The following is a 25,579-nucleotide window of genomic DNA, read 5'->3' on the forward strand; positions in this document are numbered from 1 at the left end:
GAGCAAGACATTCATCAGCATTTATCAGACTATGTTCCTCCATTGAGTCAAAAAATCTTCTGATTCCAGGAGGACCATGAGCTATTGCTATCGATAAGGTGTCTGATTCATCATTTTCACCTCGAATAGAAGCAGAAGGACTTTTGTCAGAGGTTGCTTCTTGTGAGCGCTGAGGGAACTTCATGCACTTGGCCAGATGATTCTGCATCTTTGTTGCATTCTTCACATATGGTTTGGCACAGTATTTGCAAATACACCCCGCTTTTTCCTTCTACATTAGCTGCAGTGAATTGTCTCCACACGTCAGATTGTGCCCGTGGCATTTTCCTGTAAAGATGAGAAAAAAAATCAGTAAAAGAAAGCCTAATACAATTCCATGTACAGATAAATAGTTTAGCAGTTAGGTTAAACAACTCCTGTAAGATAAATGTTTTATAATGAAAAATGTATGGAAACATGTGAATTAACACTGCTCAGTTAGCAGGCTCAATCAAGCTAAAACCCACATGGTAGCAAAAACTAACTAGCAGAAATTGTTTAAAATGATTTAAACACACTTTGCTGATGGCTACTATTTACTAGGTAACAAAAAATAATGTATGTCATAAAATATATTCATCACCCAGTGTTGTAATCAAAACTTACCAGAAAGCATGTAGTCCTTGGGTCAGACAGTGTAGTAGAGTGGGCTCAATAGCATCTCATTAGTGTGCAAGATCTGGAGAATCAGCTGTACATGTGATGGAAGAGTGCACTGCACATGTGATGGAAGAATGCACTGTGCATGCAGAGGGTTACAATTCCAATGAATTGGGGATACTTTAACCAAAACATGCCACAAGACATAGAATTGCCTTATGTGTTTCCCACAAAAAAAGGTTCAATGTTATAAGCTAACTTTTTTTGATGAATTTAAGCAAAATTCCCGGGCTTAACTTCTCATGGAAAATATCCGGGAAAATTAGGGAAATTTACTGGAAAGTTTCCGACCCTTTGCAACCCTAGACCTGACATTCTACTAGCTCCTACTTTTAAAAATCCACCTTTCCAGAAACAAGTCTCTCACTGTTGCCGCTTGCTATAGACCACCCTCTGCCCCCAGCTGTGCCCTGGACACCATATGTGAATTGATTGCCCCCCATCTATCTTCAGAGCTCGTGCTGCTAGGTGACCTAAACTGGGACAAGCTTAACAAGCCGGCCATCCTACAATCTAAGCTTGATGCCCTCCATCTCACACAAATGATCAATGAACCCACCAGGTACAACCCCAAATCCGTATACAAGGGCACCCTCATAGATATCATCCTAACCAACTTGCCCTACAAACACACCTCTGCTGTTTTCAACCAAAATCTCAGCAATCACTGCCTCATTGCCTGCATCCGTAATGGGTCTGCGGTCAAACGGGTCAAACCACCCCTCATCACTGTCAAACGTTCCCTAAAACACTTCAGCGAGCTGGCCTTTCTAATCGACCTGGCCCGGTATCCTGGAAGGATATTGACCTCATCCCGTCAGTAGAAGATGCCTGGGTATTCTTTAAAAGTGCTTTCCTCACCATCTTAAATAAGCATGCCCCATTCAAAAAATGTAGAACCAGGAACAGATATAGCCCTTGGTTCTCTACATACCTGACTGCCCTTGACCAGCACAATAACATCCTGTGGCGTTCTGCATTAGCATCGAATAGCCCCAGTCATATGCAACTTTTCAGGGAAGTTAGGAACCAATATACACAGGCAGTTAAGAAAGCTAAGGCTAGCATTTTCAAGCAAAAATTTGCATCCTGTAGCACGAACTAAAAAAAGTTCTGAGACACTGCAAAGTCCATGGAGAATAAGAGCACCTCCTCCCAGCTGCCCACTGCACTGAGGCTAGGAAACACTGTCAACACCAATAAATCCACTATAACTGAAGATTTCAATAAGCATTTTTCTACAGCTGGCCATGCTTTCCACCTGGCTACCCCTATCCCGATCAACATCCCTCCACTCCCCACAGCAACTTGCCCAAGCATCCCCATGTCTCCTTCACCCATTGTTGCAACCCCTATCACTAGCCTGTTCAACCTCTCTTTCGTATCATCTGAGATCCCCAAAGATTGGAAAGCTGCCGCGGTCATTCCCCTCTTCAAAGGTAGAGACACTCTAAACCCAAACTGCTACAGACCTATATCTATCTTACTCTGCCTTTCTAAGGTCTTCGTAAGCCAAGTTAACAAACAGATTACAAACCATTTTGAATCCCACCGTACCTTCTCCGCTTTGCAATCTGGTTTCAGAGCTGGTCATGGGTGCACCTCAGCCACGCTCAAGGAACTAAACGATATCATAACCGCCATTGATAAGAGACATTACAGTGCAGCCGTATTCATTGACCTGGCCAAGGCTTTCGACTCTGTCAATCACCAAATTCTTATCGGCAGACTGAACAGCCTTGGTTTCTCAAATGATTGCCTCGCCTGGTTCACCAACTACTTCTCTGATAGAGTTCAGTGTGTAAAAATTGGAGGGCCTGTTGTCCGGACTAGAGGTTGACCGATTATGATTTTTCAACACCGATGCCCGATTATTGGAGGACCCCCCAAAAAAAAGCCGATGCCGATTAATCGGGGGATTTCTTTTACATGTATTTTTTGTTTGTAATAATGACAATTACAACAATACTGAATTAACACTTATTTTAACTTAATATAATACATCAATAAAAATCCATTTAGCCTCAAATAAATAATGAAACATGTTCAATTTGGTTTAAATAATGCAAAAACAAAGTGTTGGAGAAGTAAAAGTGCAATATGTGCCATGTAAAAAAGTTAACGTTTGAGTTCCTTGCTCAGAACATGAGAACATATGAAAGTTGGTGGTTCCTTTTAACATGAGACTTCAATATTCCAAGGTAAGAGGTTTTAGGTTGTAGTTAATATTGTATTTATAGGACTATTTCTCTCTATACCATTTGTATTTCATATACCTTTGACTATTGGATGTTCTTATAGGCACTACAGTATTGCCAGTGTAACACTATAGCTTCCGTCCCTCTCCTCTCCCCTACCTGGGCTCGAACCAGGAACACATCGACAACAGCCACACTCGAGGCAGCGTTACCCATCGCTCCACAAAAGCCGCGGCCCTTGCAGAGCAAGGGGAATAACTACTCCAAGTCTCAGAGCGAGTGACGTTTGAAATGCTATTAGCGCACACCTAGCTAACTAACTAGCCATTTCACATCGGTTACACCAGCCATTAGGCTGGTAGGCTTGAAGTCATAAACAGAGCTGTGCTTGCGAAGAGCTGCTGGCAAAACGCACAAAGGTGCTGTTTGAATGAATGCTTACGAGCCTGCTGCTGCCTACCATCGCTCAGTCAGACTGCTCTATCTAATCATAGACTTAATTATAACACAATAACAGACAGAAATACGAACCTTTGGTCATTAATATGGTCGAAACCGGAAACTATCATTTAGAAAACAAAATGTTTATTATTTCAGTGAAATACGGAACCGTTCAGTATTTTATCTAACCAGTGGCATCCATAAGTCTAAATATTTGTGTTACATTGCACAACCTTCAATGTTATGTCATAATTACGTAAAATTTTGGAAAATTAGTTCGCAATGAGCCAGGCGGCCCAAACTGTTGCATATACCCTGACTCTGCGTGCAATGAACGCAAGAGAAATTACATCATTTCACCTGGTTAATATTGCCAGCTAACCTGGATTTATTTTAGCTAAGTATGCAGGTTTAAAAATATATACTTCTGTGTATTGATTTTAAGAAAGGCATTGGTGTTTATGGTTAGGTACAGTTGTCCAACGATTGTGCCATTTTCGCAAATGCGCTTTTGTTAAATCATTCCCCAGCGTTGCATCGATTATATGCAACGCAGGACACGCTAGATAAACTAGTAATATCATCAACCATGTGTAGTTATAACTAGTAATTATGATTGATTGATTTTTATAAGATATAAGTTTAATGCTAGCTAGCAACTTACCTTGGCTTCAACTGCATTCGCGTAACAGGCAGGCTCCTCGTGGAGTGCAATGAGAGGCAGGTGGTTAGAACGTTGGACTAGTTAACTGTAAGGTTGCAAGATTGAATCCCCCGAGCTGACAAGGTGAAAATCTGTCATTCTGCCCCCGAAGAAGACAGTTAACCCACCATTCCTACGCCATCATTGAAAATAAGAATGTGTACTTAACTGACTTGCCTAGTTAAATAAAGGTCTAAAAAATAAATATATAGATTTTTTTTTTTATCTGGAAAATCGGCGCACAAAAATACAGATTTCCGATTGTTATGAAAACTTGAAATCGGCCCTAATTAATCGGCCATTCCGATTAATTGGTCGACCTCTAGTCCGGACGTCTGGCAGTCTCTATGTGGGTGCCACAGGTTTAAATTCTCGGACCGACTCTCTTCTCTGTATACATCAGTGATGTCGCTCTTGCTGCTGGTGATTCTGATTCACCTCTATGTAGACGACACCATTCTGTATACCTCTGGCCCTTCTTTGGACACTGTGTTAACTAACCTCCAGACGAGCTTCAATGCCATACAACTCTCCTTCTGTGGCCTCCAACTGCTCTTAAATGCAAGTAAAACTAAATGCATGCTCTTCAACCAATCGCTGCCCGCACCTGCCCGCCCGTCCAGCATCACTACTCTGGACGGTTCAGACTTAGAATATGTGGACAACTACAAATATCTGGGTGTCTGGTTAGACTGTAAACTCTCCTTCCAGAATCACATTAAGCACCTCCAATCCAAAATTAAATCTAGAATCAGCTTCCTATATCGCAACAAAGTATCCTTCACTCATGCTGCAAAACATACCCTCGTAAAACTGACCATCATACCAATCCTAGACTTCGGCGATGTAATTTACAAAATAGCCTCCAACACTCTACTCAACAAATTGGATGCAGTCTATCACAGTGCCATCCGTTTTGTCACCAAGGCCCCATATACCCACCACTGCGACCTGTACACTCTCGTTGGCTGGCCCTCGCTTCATACTCGTCACCAAACCCACTGGATCCAGGTCATCTACAAGTCTTTGCTTGGCAAAGCTCCGCCTTATCTCAGTTCACTGGTCACCATAGCAGCACCCACCCATAGCACGTGCTCCAGCAGGTATATCTCACTGGTCACCCCCAAAGCCAATTCTTCCTTTGGTTGCCTTTCCTTCTAGTTCTCTGCTGCCAATGACTGGACGAACTGCAAAAATCACTGTAGCTGGAGACTCATATCTCCCTCACTAGCTTTAAGCACCAGCTGTCAGAGCAGCTCACAGATCACTGCACCTGTACATAGCCCATCCAACTACCTCATCCCCATACTGTATTTATTTATCTTGCTCCTTTGCACCCCAGTATCTCTACTTGCACATTCACACACACATACATACACATATATATATATACATGTGCAGAATATATATATATATTCTGCACATCTACCATTCCAGTGTTTAATTGCTATATTGTAATTACTTCGCCACCATGGCCTATTTATTGCCTTATCTCCCTTATTCTACCTCATTTGCACATACTGTGTATAGAATTTTCTACTGTATTATTGACTGTATGTTTGTTTATTCCATGTGTAACTCTGTGTTGTTGTATGTGTCGAACTGCTTTGCTTAATCTTGGCAAGGTCGCAGTTGCAAATGAGAACTTGTTCTCAACTAGCCTACCTGATAAAATAAAGGTGTAATATATTTAAAAAAATATATATATATAAATCTAATATATACATCTAAATATATATAAATCTAATCAGATGCCTGTGTGAGCCATTCTGACGCAACTCAATGACATACTGGTGGATTTCACACTCCATAGGGTCCTCCTATACACTAAACATCCTAAAGCAGACAAGTAAACACTCTGCTACCTGAGATAAGCCCAAAAACTAAATTCAAGTTGCCATAGAAGGAAAGAGGTTATTCAAATGGCGTTACTGTTGGAGTCAAATGTAAGTTTAATATATTGATCTGCCAACGTGGAAAAAAAATACATTTGAATATTTGACGTTGACAGAATTGGGACACCACTCATTGCAACGCCGCATCCGTCACTTCAACAGTAAAGAGGCGATGTATAGGCTAGCAATAAATAACAACGTTTCACTTTTTATTGAATAATAGTAGAGGCCTTTATTATTATTTTTTGTATGTACAATTTAACAAGAGGTGTTCTAGTTAGAGGAATAGCATACGGATCAGACCGTTCTGTGTCGCTGCAACTTTGCCTACAAAAAGGCTACATAACAAGCCAAAAGAATGCAGTGGAAAGGCTTTGTTAGTAAACTATCGTAATCCATTAGCCATACCACGGAGCGATTGTTGCCTTGCTGACAGCAGTTCGATTATTCCTGCTAAAACCTTCGCATGCCCATTCCTCGTGTGGAATAGGTTCGACTGAATCGGAAATTAATCACAGTAAAAGTGGCCATTAAAGCAAACAAGTCCAGTGCAAACACGCAAAGAAACATTTCGGTAGCCTGTTAGCCACGTTCATAACCCTGTAATTACATGTCGGTTGCTACGTCCACTTTGACTAGTGCGCGGAGACTTGACAAGTTTTGTAAATGTTCATTAATAATATAGGTCGTTGACTGAATAGTTTGAGATGTCATACCTTGAGCCGACTTCAATATGCTCGAGCCTTCCTTTCCTTCTCTTCTTACAGAAATTATTCTTCCTTTCAAGTTGATTCCCGACTCAAGTTATGATAATTCCTTTTCGATTTTTTTTGTCAACGGCACAAATCCCCTTTGTAACATCGAGCATCACGCATAGATCGACGCCATATCCAACGAGAGAATGCCTTTAGTTGCACTTTGCCTCGACTTTTCAACAAATTCCATGTTTTTTTAGCGAGAAAATAAACTCAAGACGTGACCCTTTGCTTGGATTTGTTTTCCTGAAAAAAAAACATCCTTGCACGGCGCTTGGTTGGGTGGGTGGTGTGGCCTATCCGGAGGCTGTTTGCTGACTGGTTCAAATCTGTAATGAGTCGGGAATTGTCAGCTTGCGAGCGCCGTCTAGCTGTATGGGCGAGCAATATAGGTAGGTCATATAATAGGCCTCCAGTACTCATTAAATATTTAAAGTGTAGTTTATGAGTATTTAAAAGCCACAGTCTGGAAAATTGTAAACAATCAAAGAGTGGGTTACCAACATGTTAACAATGGAGCAAATGCATGCAATGACAGCTACACATGCACTTTCACTAGATTTCTCTGTTATACTTCTTATGGCTGGGGGCAGTATTGAGTAGCTTGGATGAATATGGTGCCCAGAGTAAACTACCTGCTACTCAGGCCCAGTTGCTAATATATGCATATTATCAGTATATTTGGATAGACAGCACTCTGAAGTTTCTAAAACTGTTTGAATGATGTATGTGAGTATAACAGCACTCATATGGCAGGCAAAAACCTGAGAAAAAATCCAACCAGGAAGTGGGAAATCTGAGGTTTGTATTTTTTCCATTTCCTATCGAATATACAGTGTCTATGGGGTCATATTGCACTTCCTAGGGCTTCCACTAGATGTCAACAGTCTTTAGAACCTTGTTTGAGGCTTCTACTGTGAAGGAGGGGGGAATGAGAGCTGATTGAGTCAGGGGTCTGGCAGAGTGCCATGAGCTGATCACGCTCGCTCAGGTGAGAGTTAGCTGCGTTCCATTGCATTTCTACAGACAAAGGAATTCTCCGGTTGAAACATTATTGAAGATTTATGATAAAAACATCATAAATATTGATTCTATACTTCGTTTGACATGTTTCTATGAACTGTAATATGACTTTTCGTCTGAACTTTCGCATGGACTTTCCCGCGCCTCGTGAGTTTGAAAGTGTGTACTAAACGCGCAAACAAAAAGGAGGTATTTGGACATAAATGATGGACTTTATCAAACAAATCAAACATTTATTGTGGAACTGGGATTCCTGGGAGTGCATTCTGATGAAGATCATCAAAGGTAAGTGAATATTTATAATGCTATTTCTGACTTCTGTTGACTCCACAACATGGCGGATATCTGTATGGCTTGTTTTGTCTCTGAGCGCTATACTCAGATTATTGCATGGTGTGCTTTTTCGGTAAAGCTTTTTTTAAATCTGACACAGCGGTTGCATTAAGGAGAAGTTTATCTAAAGTTCCATGCATAACAATTGTATTTTCATAAACATTTATGAAAGAGTATTTCTGTAAATTGATGTGGCTCTCTGCAAAATCACCGGATGTTTTGAAAGCAAAACATTACTGAACGTAACATGCCAATGTAAACTGAGATTTTTGTATATAAATATGAACTTTATCGAACAAAACATACAGTATATCACAAAAGTGAGTACACCCCTCACATTTTTGTAAATATTTGAGTATATCTTTTCATGTGACAGCACTGAAGAAATTACACTTTGCTACAATGTAAAGTAGTGAGTGTACAGCTTGTATAACAGTGTAAATTTCCCCTCGAAATTACTCAACACACAGCCATTAATGTCTAAGCCGCTGGCAACAAAAGTGAGTACACCCCTAAGTGAAAATGTCCAAATTGGGCCCAAAGTGTCAATATTTTGTGTGGCCACCATCATTTTCCAGCACTGCCTTATAGGCCTATTTGTAGACAGGGAATTACATTCCATGAGAGCAACAATGAGCTACCATGAAGACCACACAGTGTGCATACATACACCTGCATCTTCTCTAGGGATTTCAGATTCTTTACCGACTGACACCTGTGCAGTTACGGTGTGAAGATTGTAGATCAGAACCTTTTAAACAATCAAACACGCCTAAATAATTCAATAATAAGCTATATACCTAATACATTATTTACTTGTGTGTTTTGTCTTATGTGTATTCTTACAAAATAAGTGGCTAGGCCACAATGATAGTTGATTGCACTTAATGGTCTTCAGTGTGGAATTTACAGTCATCACTGAAGTACCACTGTCCTCCAACTGAGGGCGACCGGTTACATAAAGTTGATCCTGACCATGGATTCTGACTTCTCCAGAGAAAGAGTATTCGGCTTCTGTAACTATTTTCAAAATTATACTTTTTTTATGAAGGAAAATGTGCATTCTTCCCAATTGCTTAAAGTTAATTTCTTATCAAAAAAGCCAAGGTGATTATTCAAATATGACATTTTTACAATGATCATCTTGTGGTTGGCACAGGCCATCAGTTCCTAAACCATTATCTTCTGCACTCTTCTATTCAAGCTGACATCCTATAACATTTCCTGAATGACAATATGAATGTGCATTTAGAGCAATACAATCGGGTCAAATGTGTTGTTATGGATGTCACATGTCTGAGTTTGTCTGCACAAACTGTATTGTAGCACATGCCCTGAGAATAGTGTTTTCTAACTTGAGTGCATCATATCTAGACCTTTAGATAAGTATGTTTACAGTAACCAGGCTGTATGTTTACTCTTTAAGAGTCTCATAATGACGAACATACGTTTCAGCAATACCCACAACCTCCTGGTTCCTAGCGACCTATGACACATGACACAGCTTGCTATTATTTTTGTTGTGTTGACCTTATGTATTCCCATGTAATCTGATTATACATTACAAATGTGATATGGTCATTCTGCACTAGCTAAATATTCATGTAGAACTCATCAACTGTGAACCATTGCTATAGTGGGCTGCAGTCAGTGTTAATTTTCTCAAGGTGTCAAGCAAGCAGGCTTCATTTTAAGGTGAAACATTTCATAGGATTTTTTTCAATACCATTTGATTTCAATGAAACCAAATTATATAAAACCAGATTGCATGTATAGTATGTTTTTTGGACTATGGTGTGTTTTTTAGTCTGGGCCCTGTTATAGTGACTCCTCACTTTGGATGATGATGATGGGAAGGCTTGATAAAGGCCCAGTGTCTATCTGATTCTATCATACAGGAAGTGCTGCTGGAAAGTGTTTGTGTTACTAAGAAAGGGTCTGTTGTCCAGAAGCTGAGAGAACCTGACGTTAGCCACATAGGACTAAGTAGAGCAATGTTTGCTCTTTTTAGGGGACTCACTGGGTTCCTTGTTCGAACAAAGGCGGTTCTGCTGGACCACAGATCAAATATCTACAGCAAGCCACCAAAGGACAAGATTGGGCCTGGTGTAGGAACCAAAGCTTTCCATTTTTATGTCTAACCTTTCATATATATATATATATATATATAGATTAAGGCCTAATATAGAGTATATATACGTATATAAGGTCATCTTATTACCAAAAAAACATTGTTTTGGAATGGTCTCTTTTGGCATTTATTTCATTATGTCAATGTTAAGAATTTATTTAGATCTTTTGCATTATTTTCTTGTTGTTGTCTGCAAATATTTTAAAGTGCATGGTACACTATATTATCATCCAATGTCAGAATTGTAGGGTCAGGCAGGTTTAGGCAAAGCTCATAGGAATTTAATTAAAAGAAAGCTAACTTTTACAAGTTGTTGCCCACTGAACTCCTAACATCACACAAGAAACTACAACATAACAACAAAGTTTCAGTATCAGGCAGCCATATCTGTAACATATCACTTTACATTCTCTAATGTGGTGAATTCAAGTGAGGTGGGTTTTCCAGCCGAGAGAGAAATATGTTTTATTTATTTGTTATTTATAAGTTAGTAGAGCCAAGCTTTCCCCTCGGAATGATGACTGAGATGTGAGACAGAGCCCAATGTTGGTCCAGCTGTCCGCTCTGCTCTCCTCAGGGACATCCACAGGGTTTTTAACGGATCATTTATCGGTGTTGCTATGAAGTCTACAGTGCCAGGGGAGGATGCTGTGGAGGCAGGGGGATGGAGACTGTGCTAGGGAGACAACGATATATTATCATCAGAGCCAAGGTTCATGAGCCTCTGGGGGGGAAGGTCAATTGGTCCACCAAAGCTGTAAACCTACAGCTTGAGGGGAAGTTGGTTTCTATGAGAGAAAGAGATAGAGAGTGAGAGAGAGGGAGCGAGGGAGAGAGAGAGGGAGAGAGAGAGCGAGAGATGGCTTTACACAAAGCATGAAAACCTGAACAAGGTAATTACAGTGTTATTACACTGTAACGTAGCCTAGCAGTTAGCACGTTGGGCCAGTAACCAAAAGGTTTCTAGTTCAAATCCCCAAGCTGACAAGGTGAAAAATCTGTAGATGTGCCCTTGAGGAAGGCACTTAACCCTAATTGCTTTAGGGCCACCAATGATAATGGCAGACCCTGGCCATGACTCCACTCGCAGAGGTGTCTCAGTGAGAATTGGGATATGCAAAAAACATATTTCCAATTTACACATATTATATTATTAATACACGCTTGTACATGTGTGAAATAGGACAAATATAAGCACCCATCAAATTACACTGAACAAAAATATAAATGCAACATGTAAAGTGTTGGTCCCATGTTTCATGAGCTGAAATAAAAGATCCCTGAAATGTTCCATATGCACAAAAAGCTTGTTTCTCTCAAAACATTTGTCTACATCCCTGTTCATGAGCATTTCTCCTTTGCCAAGATAATCCATCCACCTGACAGGTGTGGCATATCAAGAAGCTGATTAAACAGCATGATCATTACACAAATGTACCTTGTCCTGGGGACAATAAACGGCCACTCTAAAATGTGCAGTTTTGTCTCACAACACAATGCCACAGATGTCTAAAGTTTTGAGGGAGCGTGCAATTGGCATGATGACTGCAGGAATGTTCACCAGAGCTGTTGGAAGCTAATGTAATGTTAATTTCTCTAGCATAAGCTGCCTCCAACGTCGTTTTAGAGAATTTGGTAGAATGTCCAACCCGCCTCACAACCGCAGACCATGTGTATAGCGTCGTGTGGGCGAGCGGTTTGCTGATGTCAACATTGTGAGCAAAGTGCCCCATTGTGGCGGTAGGGGTTATGGTATGGGCAGGCATAAACTACGGACAACGAACACAATTACATTTTATCGATTGGCAATTTGAATACACAATAATACGCGATGAGATCATGAGGCCCACTTTTTTAAGGTATCTGTAATCAACAGAACCTTATCTGTATTTCCGGTCATGTGACATCCATAGATTAAGGCCTAATGAATTTATTTTAATTGACTAATTCCCTCATATGAACTGTAACTCAGTAAAGTCTTTGAAATTGTTACATGTTGCATTTATATTTTTGTTCAATATATTATTATTATTATTATTATTACAAGACTAAGGCGTTACATTCAGGTGGTGCCTGTTAACCGTTTGATTCAGTAGTTGCACAGCAATGTTTTACATGCTAAATATGTATGTGATCTCCTTGTTTACCTCACAGCAATATCTCTTCACAATGTCAGTGTTTGCGTTCACTCTCCTAGTCCCGGCTGGATGGATCATGCACTGTATCCCAGTTTACAGCCAGAGACCCCTCCAGAACACTCACTCGGCTCCACCAAAATGTATAAAAGGACATCACTGAAAAATCACTGAGCCACAAAAACTGCCTAAATGTAGCTAATCTTAATAATGTATAAGATGAATTAATGTATAAACACAAACTAAACCGCAATCATTTACCAAGTGGATGGTATAATGTTTAATATTTGTAATTTAATTAGTTTCTAAAGAGGTTGAATCATGAAATTGAGTATTTTTGTCTTGATGGCATTGCATTGTTGCTTGTCTTTATTGCAGACACTTAACATTGTTTCAGCAGACTGACACCCGGCCCACTCAGTTTTCACCTCCAAAATTCCAATCTGCATGTGCCTTCAGTTGAATGAGTGATTTTTGAGATCTTCTAGTGGACATACAGAACCAGGCTCCAGACACAGGATGTTGTTACTTTATCAGATGGAGATGGGAAGGGGAATACTCTAGCCCTGGTTCTTGACAAACACTAAGATCTGTTGAGACGTATAGTTAAGGTTGTAGTGTCTATTCTCTTGCCTCAGAACTGAAATTCTTGTTTATCTTTTAGCTGGGGTGAACTGGGAATAATTCTAATTGCTTCCTGTAAAGAAAAGAAAACCATTCCTGATATACTGTACCAGTCAAAAGCTTGGACACACATACTCATTCAAGGGTTTTTCTTTATTTTTACTATTTTCTACATTGTAGAATAATACTGAAGACATCACATCTATGAAATTGTCACGTTCGTTATAAGGATCGGACCAAGGCGCAGCGTTGTATGCGTACATTCTTATTTATTAAAGGAATGAAACAATTCACAAACGAACAAAATAACAAAACGCTATACAAACGAGTGCTGACAGGCAACTACACATAGACAAGATCCCACAAACACCAAAGGGAAATGGCTAACTAAATATGATCCCCAATCAGAGACAACGATAAATAGCTGTCTCTGATTGGGAACCATATCAGGCCAACATAGATATACAAAAACCCCATGACCTACAAAAACGAACGTACCCACCCTAGTCACACCCTGACCTAACCAAAATATAAAGAAACAGATATCTCAGGTCAGGGCGTGACAGGAATAACACATATGGAATCATGTAGTAACCAAAAAATAAAGTGTTAATCAAATCAAAACACATGTTATATTTGAGATTCTTCAAAGTAGCCACCCTTTGCCTTGATGACAGCTTTGCACTGTTACGGTTTTCTTCCGTCGAAAGAGAGTCGGACCAAAATGCAGCGTGGTAAGTTAGATACATGTTTAATAAACGAATAAACACGAAATACAAAACAACAAACGGACCGTGAAAACCTATACAGCCTATCTGGTGAAATACAAAACACTGAGACATGAACAATCACCCACGAAACACTCAAAGAATATGGCTGCCTAAATATGGTTCCCAATCAGAGACAACGAGAATCACCTGCCTCTGATTGAGAACCGCCTCAGGCAACCATAGACTTTGCTAGAACAACCCACTAAGCCACAATCCCAAAACCTACGAAAAAACCCCATATATAAACACAACACAAAATAAACTCATGTCACACCCTGGCCTGACCAAATAAATATATAAACACAAAATACTAAGACCAGGGCGTGACATGCACACTCTTGGTATTCTCTCAACTAGCTTCATGAGGTGCTCACCTGGAATGCATTTCAATTAACAGGTGTGCCTTGTTAAAAGTTAATTTGTGGAATTTATTTCCTTCTTAATGAGTTTGAGCCAGTCAGTTGTGTTGTGACAAGGTAGGGGTGGTAAACAGAAGCTAGCCTTATTTGGTAAAATACCAAGTCCATGTTATGGCAAGAACAGCTCAAATAAGCAACGAGAAACAACAGTCCGTCATTACTTTAATTAAGACATGAAGGTCAGTCAATGATTTCAGAAAATTCTGAAAATTTCAAGAACTTTCAATGTATCTTCAAGTGCAGTTGCAAAAACCACCAAGCACTATGATGAAACTGGCTCTCATGAGGACTGCCACTGAAAGGAAGACCCAGAGTTACCTCTGCTGCAGAGGATAAGTTCATTACAGTTACCAGCCTCAGAAATTGCAGCCCGAATAAATGCTTCACAGAGTTCAAGTAAGACATCAACAGATCTCAACATCAACTGTTCAGAGGAGACTACGCGAATCAGGCCTTCATGGTCAAATTACTGCAAAAAAACACTACTAAAGGACACCAATAATAATAAGAGACTTGCTTGGACCATGAAACACAAGCAATGGACATTAGACCGGTGGAAATCTGTCCTTTGGTCTGGAGTCCAAATTGGAGATTCTTGATTCCAACCGCAGTGTCTTTGTGAGACGCAGTGTGGGTGAATGGATGATCTCCGCATGTGTATTTGCCACTGTAAAGCATGGAGGAGGTGTTAGGGTGTGGGGGTGTGGGGGTGTCAGTGTCAGTGATTTATTTAGAATTCAAGGTACTCTTGAACAGCATGTCTACCACAGCATTCTGCAGCGATACGCCATCCCATCTTGTTTGCACTTAGTGGGACTATAATTTGTTTTCAACAGGACAATGACCTCCAGGCTGTGTAAGGGCTATTTGACAAAGGAGAGTGCTGCATCAGATGACCTGGCCTCCACAATCACCTGACCTCATCCCAATTGTGATGGTTTGGGATAAATTGGACCGCAGAGTGAAGGAAAAGCAGCCAACAAGTGCATTCCAGGTGACTACCTCATGAAGCTGGTTGAGAGAATGTCAAAGCTGTCATCAAGGCAAAGGGTGGCTACTTTGAAGAATGTAAAATATATTTTGATTTGTTTAACACTTTTTTGGTTACTACATGATTCCATGTGTCATTTCATAGTTTGATCAAATCAAATCAAACTTTGATCTCTTCGCTATTATTCTACAATGTAGAAAATAGTAAAAATAAAGAAAACCCCTTGAATGAGTCAGTGTCTCCAAACGTTTGACTCATACTGTAAATAGTCAGTTGCCATAACTCCCCAGTGACAATGGAAAGACTGTTGGAAAAGCAAAAAACTACAGTGGGGCAAAAAGTATTTAGTCAGCCACCAATTGTGCAAGTTCTCCCGCTTAAAATGATGAGAGAGGCCTGTAATTTTCATCATAGGTACACTTCAACTGACAGACAAAATGAGAAAAAAAATCGTAGATTGTAGATTTATTTATTTATTTATTTGCAAATTATGGTGGAAAATAAGTATTTGGTCAATAACAAAAGTTTATATCAATACTTTGTTATATACACTTTGTTGGCAATGACAGAGGTCAAACGTTTTCTGTAAGTCTTCACAAGGTTTTCGCACACTGTTGCTGGTATTTTGGCCCATTCCTCCATGCAGATCTCCTCTAGAGCAGTGATGTTTTGGGGCTGTTGCTGGGCAACACGGACTTTCAACTCCCTCCCAAGATTTTCTATGGGGTTGAGATCTGGAGACTGGCTAGGCCACTCCAGGACCTTGAAATGCTTCTTACGAAGCCACTCCTTCGTTGCCCGGGTGGTGTGTTTGGGATCATTGTCATGCTGAAAGACCCAGCCACATTTCATCTTCAATGCCCTTGCTGATGGAAGGAGGTTTTCACTCAAAATCTCACGATACATGGCCCCATTCATTCTATCCTTTACACGGATCAGTCGTCCTGGTCCCTTTGCAGAAAAACAGCCCCAAAGCATGATGTTTCCACCCCCATGCTTCACAGTAGGTATGGTGTTCTTTGGATGCAACTCAACATTCTTTGTCCTCCAAACACGACTAGTTGAGTTTTTACCAAAAAGTTATATTTTGGTTTCATCTGACCATATGACATTCTCCCAATCTTCTTCTGGATCATCCAAATGCTCTCTAGCAAATTTCAGACGGGCCTGGACATGTACTGGCTTAAGCAGGGGGACACGTCTGGAACTGCAGGATTTGAGTCCCTGGCGGCGTAGTGTGTTACTGATGGTAGGCTTTGTTACTTTGGTCCCAGCTCTCTGCAGGTCATTCACTAGGTCCCCGTGTGTTTCTGGGATTTTTGCTCACCGTTCTTGTGATCATTTTGACCCCACGGGGTGAGATCTTGCGTGGAGCCCCAGATCGAGGGAGATTATCAGTGGTCTTGTATGTCTTCCATTTCCTAATAATTGCTCCCACAGTTGATTTCTTCAAACCAAGCTGCTTACCTATTGCAGATTCAGTCTTCCCAGCCTGGTGCAGGTCTACAATTTTGCTTCTGGTGTCCTTTGACAGCTCTTTGGTCTTGGCCATAGTGGAGTTTGGAGTGTGACTGTTTGAGGTTGTGGACAGGTGTCTTTTATACTGATAACAAGTTCAAACAGGTGCCATTAATACAGGTAACGAGTGGAGGACAGAGGAGCCTCTTAAAGAAGAAGTTACAGGTCTGTGAGAGCCAGAAATCTTGCTTGTTTGTAGGTGACCAAATACTTATTTTCCACCATAATTTGCAAATAAATTCTTTAAAAATCCTACAATGTGATTTTCTGGATTTTTTTTCTAATTTTGTCTCTCATAGTTGAAGTGTACCTATGATGAAAATTACAGCCCTCTCTCATCTTTATAAGTGGGAGAACATGCACAATTGGTGGCTGACTAAATACTTTTATGCCCCACTGTATAGGAAGCAATTTCCTTTCACCACTACATACTGCGGTTCTCAAATTGCATGTAGTAGTTTGATAGTATCCTTCCTAAACATGGTCTTTGTGTCAAAATTAATTTGTTTAAAAATGCTACCTGATGCTCTTTATAAATTACAGTTACAAAATCTCTGAAAACCATCTGGATTATAAATTATGTAAAATAGTGATATATAGCCTATAGTTTAAGAGGAGCAAGTATACCACCACCTTTGAAACTCACTCTTTGAATCTCAGCTGATTCAAAAGAGCTTTAGCAGCTTCGTGTTGAGTCGGGTGTTAAATATCACTTTCTTGAATGACAATTTGTCAGAGTCGGACCAGTCCATTTTGAAAGGTATGTGCTGATTTGGGTCTGGCTTTTCTATCAGCACAATGACATATACATTCCCAAATTATAAAAATGTCCACCGCATGCATTTAAATTATTTACAAGGCCAATGCAATTGATTGCCATTTCTGTTAACATGCTTTTTATGGAAGCAGTGGTACAACCAGAGCGAGCCTGTGAGCGAGGGGGGATTATTCACTTTTCCAAGACTGAGGGGGAACAGCACCGTAGGGGGAAAAAAACATTTGACAGTGTTTGTTTAAGGATTCGTGAAGTGTTTCCACAATGTCTACGAAAGCAGAGCAATGTAAGTACCATTATTTAAAATCCACCCATTTTTAGGTGTAATTTTCTAGTAAGAAAGCGAAGGAGGGGAGCTGTCCTTGGTGATGAAACCGCGGTTGCTAAGGCAGGTTGCAACACGTACTCGCTCTGCAGATGATGGCTCTAGGTAGGGGCTAGTGTAGGGGATGCGCTATTTTTTGGCGGTGGTCAACACAACGATATGGGGAAAACATAATAATAGATATTAACCTTTCATTTTTGATTGACACGTTGAAAGAAAGGTTGGTGCGGAGAAAGAGATGTAGGTTATTGGTTTCAAGGTCGATTTGACAAATGCTCCGCTAAACAATATGGTGGCATTGGCGATCAGTAATGTGGTTGCTTTGCTTGTTCTTTTACTTACTTGACATAATATGAGACGAGTTTTTTTCTTCGTCATTTGCGTCTGAAACAGGTGGATTAGCATACTGCGGTTACACTGTATATGATCAACTGAATCAATGCACAGTGTAATAAACAATTGGTGGTTTGTTGTTGTTGTCAGTCAACACACCTTGGAGAACTCAACATTACTCAAGTAGGCATGTGTTACTTGGTTTCGAATAGGCCTATAGTAATAACTGGAAGAAACAAGTTAATATAGGCCCATCTACATTTATTTGGTATAAAGCCTGCTCAATATCGACTTGAAATGTACTTGGCCATGTTTGAGGCAAAATAGAATGTTCTATAGGCTAATCTATGGTCCCATGTAGGCTATGTATTGTAAACATCGCAAGAAAGGGAAATAATCACCATTTCAACTCTAGCCAATAGATGATTTGTGTTGTTTCTCCTTCCTTCAGTACATAGACATTACTGAATTGGTCGGACATTAGTTTGCACAAGTTTCACAAATTTTAGCCCTTAAAACAACAGTTGAAATTGTTTTTTGTCAGGTAAAAACTAGAGATAGTAGATGTCCAGATTTTGCAACTTTGCTAATCTCGTCCACCCAGTAGGCAAGTTAGCCTGTGATTGAGGTTACACCTTTGCTCACATTTCTGGTTTTGCAAAGTGTGTCTGAAGGTAGCCTATTTTGGCAATGCAGTCATTCATTGCTATGAAATTTGCAAAAAATAACACACTCATACACCCACATAGATAACCTAAACACACTAATTGACTTACACATACACGCACCCACCCACGCACGCACGCACGCACACACACACACACACACACACACACACACACACACACACACACACACACACACACACACACACACACACACACACACACACACACACAAACAAAGCCTGTGGGTGTTGTTGTTATTTTTGGGACTTGTCATTTGCAGGTCAGCGAAAGCTAACCACTATTCCTCTCTGAGTCACAAAATGGCACCAAAACGACCCATTCCAGGGCTGGTTGTGACCTAGCTGGACAAACACAAATGCCACTTAAAGAGAGACAATGAAGGTTCACAGAGACCCTTGCCCTTTGCCATGCTTATGGGGCAGCATATTAATGACCAGGCTTATACTGTACCAACCATAACCCATTGCCCCCCCCCTCCCCCCCTGATGTGATAAGGCTTCATCAGATGTCATATGTTTGTCACTCTGCTCTTTATCTTGTTTAGTTGCCTCTAAGATAAGATACTTGCAAGAGTATCACAACCGCGTGCAACACAATATTTACCCCGTGCCCTCCGGAACAGACATTGCAAACACATTGAAATACTTTTCCCAAACCCTGCTCAGGTAAGTAGCCTGCGCTGGAACCACAGGTGAAGTAAAGGAGTGTAACAGTATTTGGTGTTTAGTTTCAGAGGAGAGGTGACTGGGGTTAAGCCTAATTCTAATACATGCACAGCAATAAGACAGGATTACTGCTGGTAGGAAGTCAGTTGGAATTAAAAGATAGAAGTGGAAATATGGGAAAAGGTATTCTACAATGTAACTTTATAGTGTGCATCATCATTTAAGAATCCTAGTGGAAAACCCTCAGGTAATTTTCAGAGAGGGAATTGTCTTGCTCCATCCTCTGCCTTTGTGATACCATATGCTTCATGTTGCTGTATGAGGACCATGATCCTACAGTATCTCATCAATGCACTGTAACAATCTGACCAAACTGGACGCGTGCATGCGCCATCGCGCCATGTAGATTTTGTACCCCCACACCTGACATGATAATCAGGATCAGGACACGCAGGTTGAAATATCAAAACAAACTCTGAACCAATTATATTAATTTGGGGACAGGTCGAAAAGCATTAAACATTTATGGCAATATAGCTAGCTAGCTTGCTGTTGCTAGCTAATATGTTCTGGGATAGAAACATTGGGTTGTTATTTTACCTGAAATGCACAAGGTCCTCTACTCCGACAATTAATCCACAGATAAAACAGTATATACCAAATTCCTTTCACGTTATCTCTCCTCCTTCCTCAGGCTTCTTTTTGAATTCTTTGGACTTTATATAGCGGTTGGCAACCAACTTTATGGTGCATTACTACAACTGACTGGAGTGTGGACGTCAGTTCATCTTTCATTCACCCACGTGGATATATGCCCATAAACACCAATGAGGAGATGGGAGAGGCCGGACTTGCAGTGCATTGAGCGTCACAAATAGAACCTATTTCTATTTTACCGCCTGGCCTGCCAGACACTTGCTGAGGCGCGCAAGCAGTGTGGGTGCAATGATTGAATAACATGTATGTGTACATTTATTTTTGCAAAGCTTGCGCACGAGATGCGAGTGGTGTGGTCACCATGATAGAGTCAACAACATGTTCCCCCTCTTATCATGCCATGGCTGTTTGGAATAGTATGCTCAAATTGAGACAAGCCAAAAATGGCAATTTTGGTAGATTTGAATTGTTTTGATGTTGTCTGCAAGTAGGAGGTTATACATGTTAAAAATGATGTTATCTTGCTGATTATACCGGGTATGGTTTGTTTTATATTTGAGAAAAAAAAATACAAAAAATAATAGGCAATTTCAACCCCTCTGTAGGTTCAGTGTTAGCTTTCTAGATGTACATGTCCATGGGATGTCCTGGAGTCTCACTCCCAAAGGGGCTAGGGGAGGTCTGGTCCTCTGGCTCCTTGGGTCTGACAAGTCCCCAATGTGCTGTGACAGAGGACAGGAAGGAACAACACGTCCCCTCAGAACAGGTCAAGAAGCCAGGGCAGCCATTATGGCCATAAGCAGTATGTGACATTTAAGGCTTTGAGTTTGAGCAGAGCTCTCTGTGAGAATGAGCTGTGCTTTGATCATTGGCTACAGAAATCATCATTATTAGGCACAGTAATCTAAAAGGATGTGCATGAGGGAGACAGAACTTTCATGTTCCACTTTCATGAAAATTATGGGATTATGACGATCCCTTTAATTCCATCACACAGTGGACATACAGTAATAGTGTACTGTAAATACATTTTACTGTGGCCAAATTCAGATTATTTTCAAGTCAAACATTGGTAAAGTATCCTGGATCTTTCTGACTTTGCTGAGAGAGCTAGCAGCCCTTGTGAGTGTGTTGTTACAAGCCTGGAATCCTATTTGTCCTTGGCACAGATGGAGCATGATGTGGGCTGTGATTGTACGAGCCTGTGTTGTGGCAGTTAACTCGAATGACAATTGTGTCTGTGAGGCGCGGTATCGTTGGGGTGTGAAGGGAATCCTGCTGGTATGATACTGTAACATTCGTCTCGTGTTTTCCTTGAGCTAAATCTCCTCCCTCCTAACTCACACATCAAGCCATGCCTCCCACATTGAAACCACTCTGCACTGCTCAGTAGACTCTCAGACATTCAGACAGACACCTGTGTTTCATTGGCCTGGGGTGCACTGAGGCTTGAAAACTGGAACGAGCATATGTCAGGTTCCTGAAAAGAAAGAACCCTGCACAGACAGAGGATGGAGCGGCCAAATTAATATTTCATGAATCCTGCAGCATAGAAAGAAATCAGTGTAAGACATTGACGGTATTGGTTTAAAGGGATGGGGCAACCCATGGGCTCAATTTAAGGAGGTTTACCCCAAGGGGGTGTTATGTAACATGTCATAAATTAGTCAAATATGATATAGTTGCCAGATTTTCCTCCCAGCCAGTCATCTAGAAAGTAACACATGCCAGCCAAGCTCTCTAGCTCTCTGCATCAATGAGCCATGGATTCACAGTCGCCCTGACCCCATGCCAAATTCCATCACTCATTAGAGTGACTGTGAGGAACCAACTGACACTGAAAACAGATAATGGAATGTATCATAGTATAATGGAATGTTGAATCTGGCATGAACAAGTTACACTCAAAGGAAATCAAAAATCTCACATCTAGCTATTTGAGACAAAAAACAGGGGCTATTACGGCATTGTATCCCCGAGCTAATGCTTCGTTACAGTAATGCTACTTATAATCAGTGGCTCACTCATGCTTGAGAGCAACTACACGTTACCACAGTTAGAGAAAACATTTGGAATATAGCGTTGCTTTGATTGGAAGTGTAGGATGTTTTATCTGATCTGAGATGTGTGTCTAACTGTGTGCGCATAACCTGAGTCTGCGTACTGTATGTGGGTTTGTCTGTGTGCGTGTCTGTGTGTGTGTGTGTGTGTGTGTGTGTGTGTGTGTGTTTGCTCAATTGAATTCTGCAGTTTGATATGTGCAAAGGGCTCAGTTATATTAAGTCATACTCCACAAGATGTAAAGCTGACCCCCCGATTGTTAAACTGACTATCCTTTCCAACTCCCCGAGAAAAACGTTAACGTTTTTTACACCTTGGTTACTGGTATTTAAAACTGTCCAACATAACCAAATTCTTGCGGAGTATAACTTTCAGGGGAATTGTCAGAGTAAAGAAAGTGCGAAATGATGTTGGTATTGTAAAATGTTATAATAGTAGGCTATTCTGTATTTCTGCACTATAATCTCCTTACTCACACCCCTCTAGAAATGCTATACCGCTATCTCTATAAATAACCTTTCAAAAACACAATACATCAGCATTTGTAATCTGTGCTCTCATGCTAAGTACCTCCAAATCATTTTACTGATAGAAAAGCTTAGTTCTTTTACATAATGTTTAGTGAAAGAGAAGGGCTCCCCCCCCCCCCCTCCCCAACGCTAGAATCCTCACACACTAACCAACCAACTCGTTCTCCGTCTCTGGTGAGATTTCCACCTTGCCAGGGGACAGAAAACACAAACGTCCATTCCACATTAGCTCACAAACATAATGCTACCGGTCATCCCGTTTGAAACAACCTATTCCTTTGTCATTATAGTTTCTCCCCTACCGTAGATTAGTTCTTACAATTATTTAAGAGACTCGAATCCATATGCCTGTTGGATCTCATTATTAATCCTGATGATACGGACACAGTATCATAATGTATGCGTACAGACATTTCTCTGGTGCAATAAACATGTGTTGTGACCCAGGAATTCTTATCTAACCTCACACACATATTTATTACTAGCTGAAGCATGTTTCCAAAGTGCCAACTCTGTATTTTTCCTAAACGATGTGGTGTTGCTCCCGTCCTTCACGACAGCACAACAAAACAGGATATATTTCCCTGAGAAACATCATGGCCCATTGGCCTCACTGTATGGCGGTTGCTGAATCCATCTGATCGGAATATAGCAGCCATAGAGGGAAAACCATTTGCAGTTTCCCCTTTGGAGAAGTATGGGGTTGCCACTGAAAACATGCCATTTTTTACATTCTTGCTCCTTGTCACCAGATACGCATGAGATGCAGTGGTCATTGCAGTTTTTGCAAACGTGTCTGTTCATATTTTTTGTTTTTAGAAGACAAAGATGTACAAAAAGTGAAATAGAAAATGTAAGTAATTCTATATGACACTGAACAGATAAAGCAGGGAACAATTCCCCATGCCTTCAGTGAAATATTACAGACACTGCATCCTATGTGGAGTCTATCTGGGTTAGTTCTTTTCTATTTACCCTGTCTCTGTAGTGCCATTTCAATGTAATGTGCTGTTTCTTTGTTTCTTTGTTGTCTCTTTTTTCCCTTGTTCCCCCCCCCCCTACCCCCTCACCCCCGGAGCAGCATTCTGTCCCGCACAGGCAGGAAGGAGAACCAGGAAGCATCCAATTTGGCCGTGCCCATGACCATGTGTCTTTTTCCTGTGCCATTCCCACTCACCCCATCTCTAAGACCACAAGTCAGTTCCATCAACCCTACAGTTACTCGCTCCCTCCTTTACAGCGTTCTGCGTGATGCCCCGTCAGACCGCGGGGGGCAGGGGCAGCAGAGTCGGGACGCTCAGCTCTCAGAGTACCCCTCTCTGGACTATCAGGGGCTCTATGCGACCCTCGTGACCCTGCTTGACCTGGTGCCCCTGCTGCAGCACGGTCAGCATGGTGAGTGAAGTCAGGGTGTCCTCTGTACATGTCCATCCCCCCCATTTATTTCAGCTTTTATTGTTTCATCACATTCCCAGTGGGTCAGAAGTTTACATGCACTCAATTAGTATTTGGTAGCATTGCCTTTAAATTCTTTAACTTGGGTCAAACGTTTCAGGTTGCCTTCCACAAGCTTCCCACAATAAGTTGGGTGAATTTTGGCCCATTCCTCCTGACAGAGTTGGTGTAGCTGAGTCAGGTTTGTAGGCTCGCACACACTTTTTCAGTTCTGCCCACAAATTTTCTATAGGTTTGAGGTCAGGGCTTTGTGATGGACACTCCAATACCTTGACTTTGTTGTCCTTAAGCCATTTTGCTACAACTTTGGAAGTATGTTTGGGGTCATTGTCCATTTGGACGACCCATTTGCGACCAAGCTTTATCTTCCTGACTGATGACTTGAGATGTTGCTTCAATATATCCACATAATTCTCCTCCCTCATGATGCCATTTATTTTGTGAAGTGCACCAGTCTCTCCTGCAGCAAAGCAGCCGCACAACATGATACTTTACGGTTGGGATGGTGTTCTTCAGCTTGCAAGCATCCCCCTTTTTCCTCCAAACATAATGATGGTCATTATGGCCAAACAGTTCTATTTTTTTCATCAGACCAGAGGACATTTCTCCAAAAATGTATGATCTTTGTCCCCATGTGCAGTTGCAAACCGTAGTCTGGCTTTGTTATGGCGATTTTGGAGCAGTGGCTTCTTCCTTGCTGAGCGGCCTTTCAGGTTATGTCGATATAGGACTTGTTTTACTGTGGATATAGATACTTTTGTACTTGTTTCCTCCAGCATCTTCACAAGGTCCTTTGCTGTTGTTCTGGGATTGATTTGCACTTTTCGCACCAGAGTCAAATCAAATCAATTTTTTTTTGTCACATACACATGGTTAGCAGATGTTGATGCGAGTGTAGCGAAATGCTTGTGATTCCAGTTTCGACCATGCTGTAATATCTAACAAGTAATCTAACAATTTCACAACAAATACCTTATGCACACAAGTGTAAAGGAATGAATAAGAATATGTACATAAAAATATATATGGATGAGCGATGGCCGAACGGTATAGGCAAGATGCAGTAGATGGTATAGAGTTCAGTATATACATATAAGACGAGTAGTGTAGGGTATGTAAACATTATATAAAGTGGCATAGTTTAAAGTGACTAGTGATACATTTATAACATCCCATTTTTTATTATTAAAGTGGCTAGAGATTGAGTCAGTATGTTGGCAGCAGCCACTCAATGTTAGTAATGGCTGTATAACAGTCTGATAGCCTTGAGATAGAAGCTGTTTTTCAGTCTCTCGGTCCCAGCTTTGATGCACCTGTACTGACCTCGCCTTCCGGATGATATTAGGGTGAACAGGCAGTGGCTCGGGTGGTTGTTGTCCTTGATGATCTTTTTGGCCTTCCTGTGACATCGGGTGGTGTAGGTGTCCTTGAGAGCAGGTAGTTTGCCCCCGGTG

The 25,579-nt window shown here is 41.0% G+C and overlaps 2 protein-coding genes across 2 annotated transcripts in view; one reads left to right on the forward strand and one right to left on the reverse strand.

Annotated features, from left to right (window-relative positions):
* The window catches only part of LOC112256741 (BTB/POZ domain-containing protein 7), a 52,772-nt gene extending 45,775 nt beyond the window's left edge, over positions 1-6,997 (reverse strand). The window contains 1 exon segment of the mRNA XM_042325381.1: positions 6,653-6,997. The gene's annotated coding sequence lies outside the window, so the exon portion shown is untranslated.
* Positions 6,998-17,558: 10,561 nt separating this feature from the next.
* Positions 17,559-25,579, forward strand: part of LOC112256740 (protein unc-79 homolog) — a 47,718-nt gene continuing 39,697 nt past the window's right edge. The window contains 3 exon segments of the mRNA XM_024430198.2: positions 17,559-17,696; positions 19,302-19,422; positions 23,752-24,065. Coding sequence (XP_024285966.1) covers positions 17,675-17,696; positions 19,302-19,422; positions 23,752-24,065 — 457 coding nt within the window. The 5' untranslated portion in view covers positions 17,559-17,674.

Source organism: Oncorhynchus tshawytscha, linkage group LG08 (assembly GCF_018296145.1).
Source record: "Oncorhynchus tshawytscha isolate Ot180627B linkage group LG08, Otsh_v2.0, whole genome shotgun sequence".
Classification (NCBI taxonomy): domain Eukaryota; kingdom Metazoa; phylum Chordata; class Actinopteri; order Salmoniformes; family Salmonidae; genus Oncorhynchus; species Oncorhynchus tshawytscha.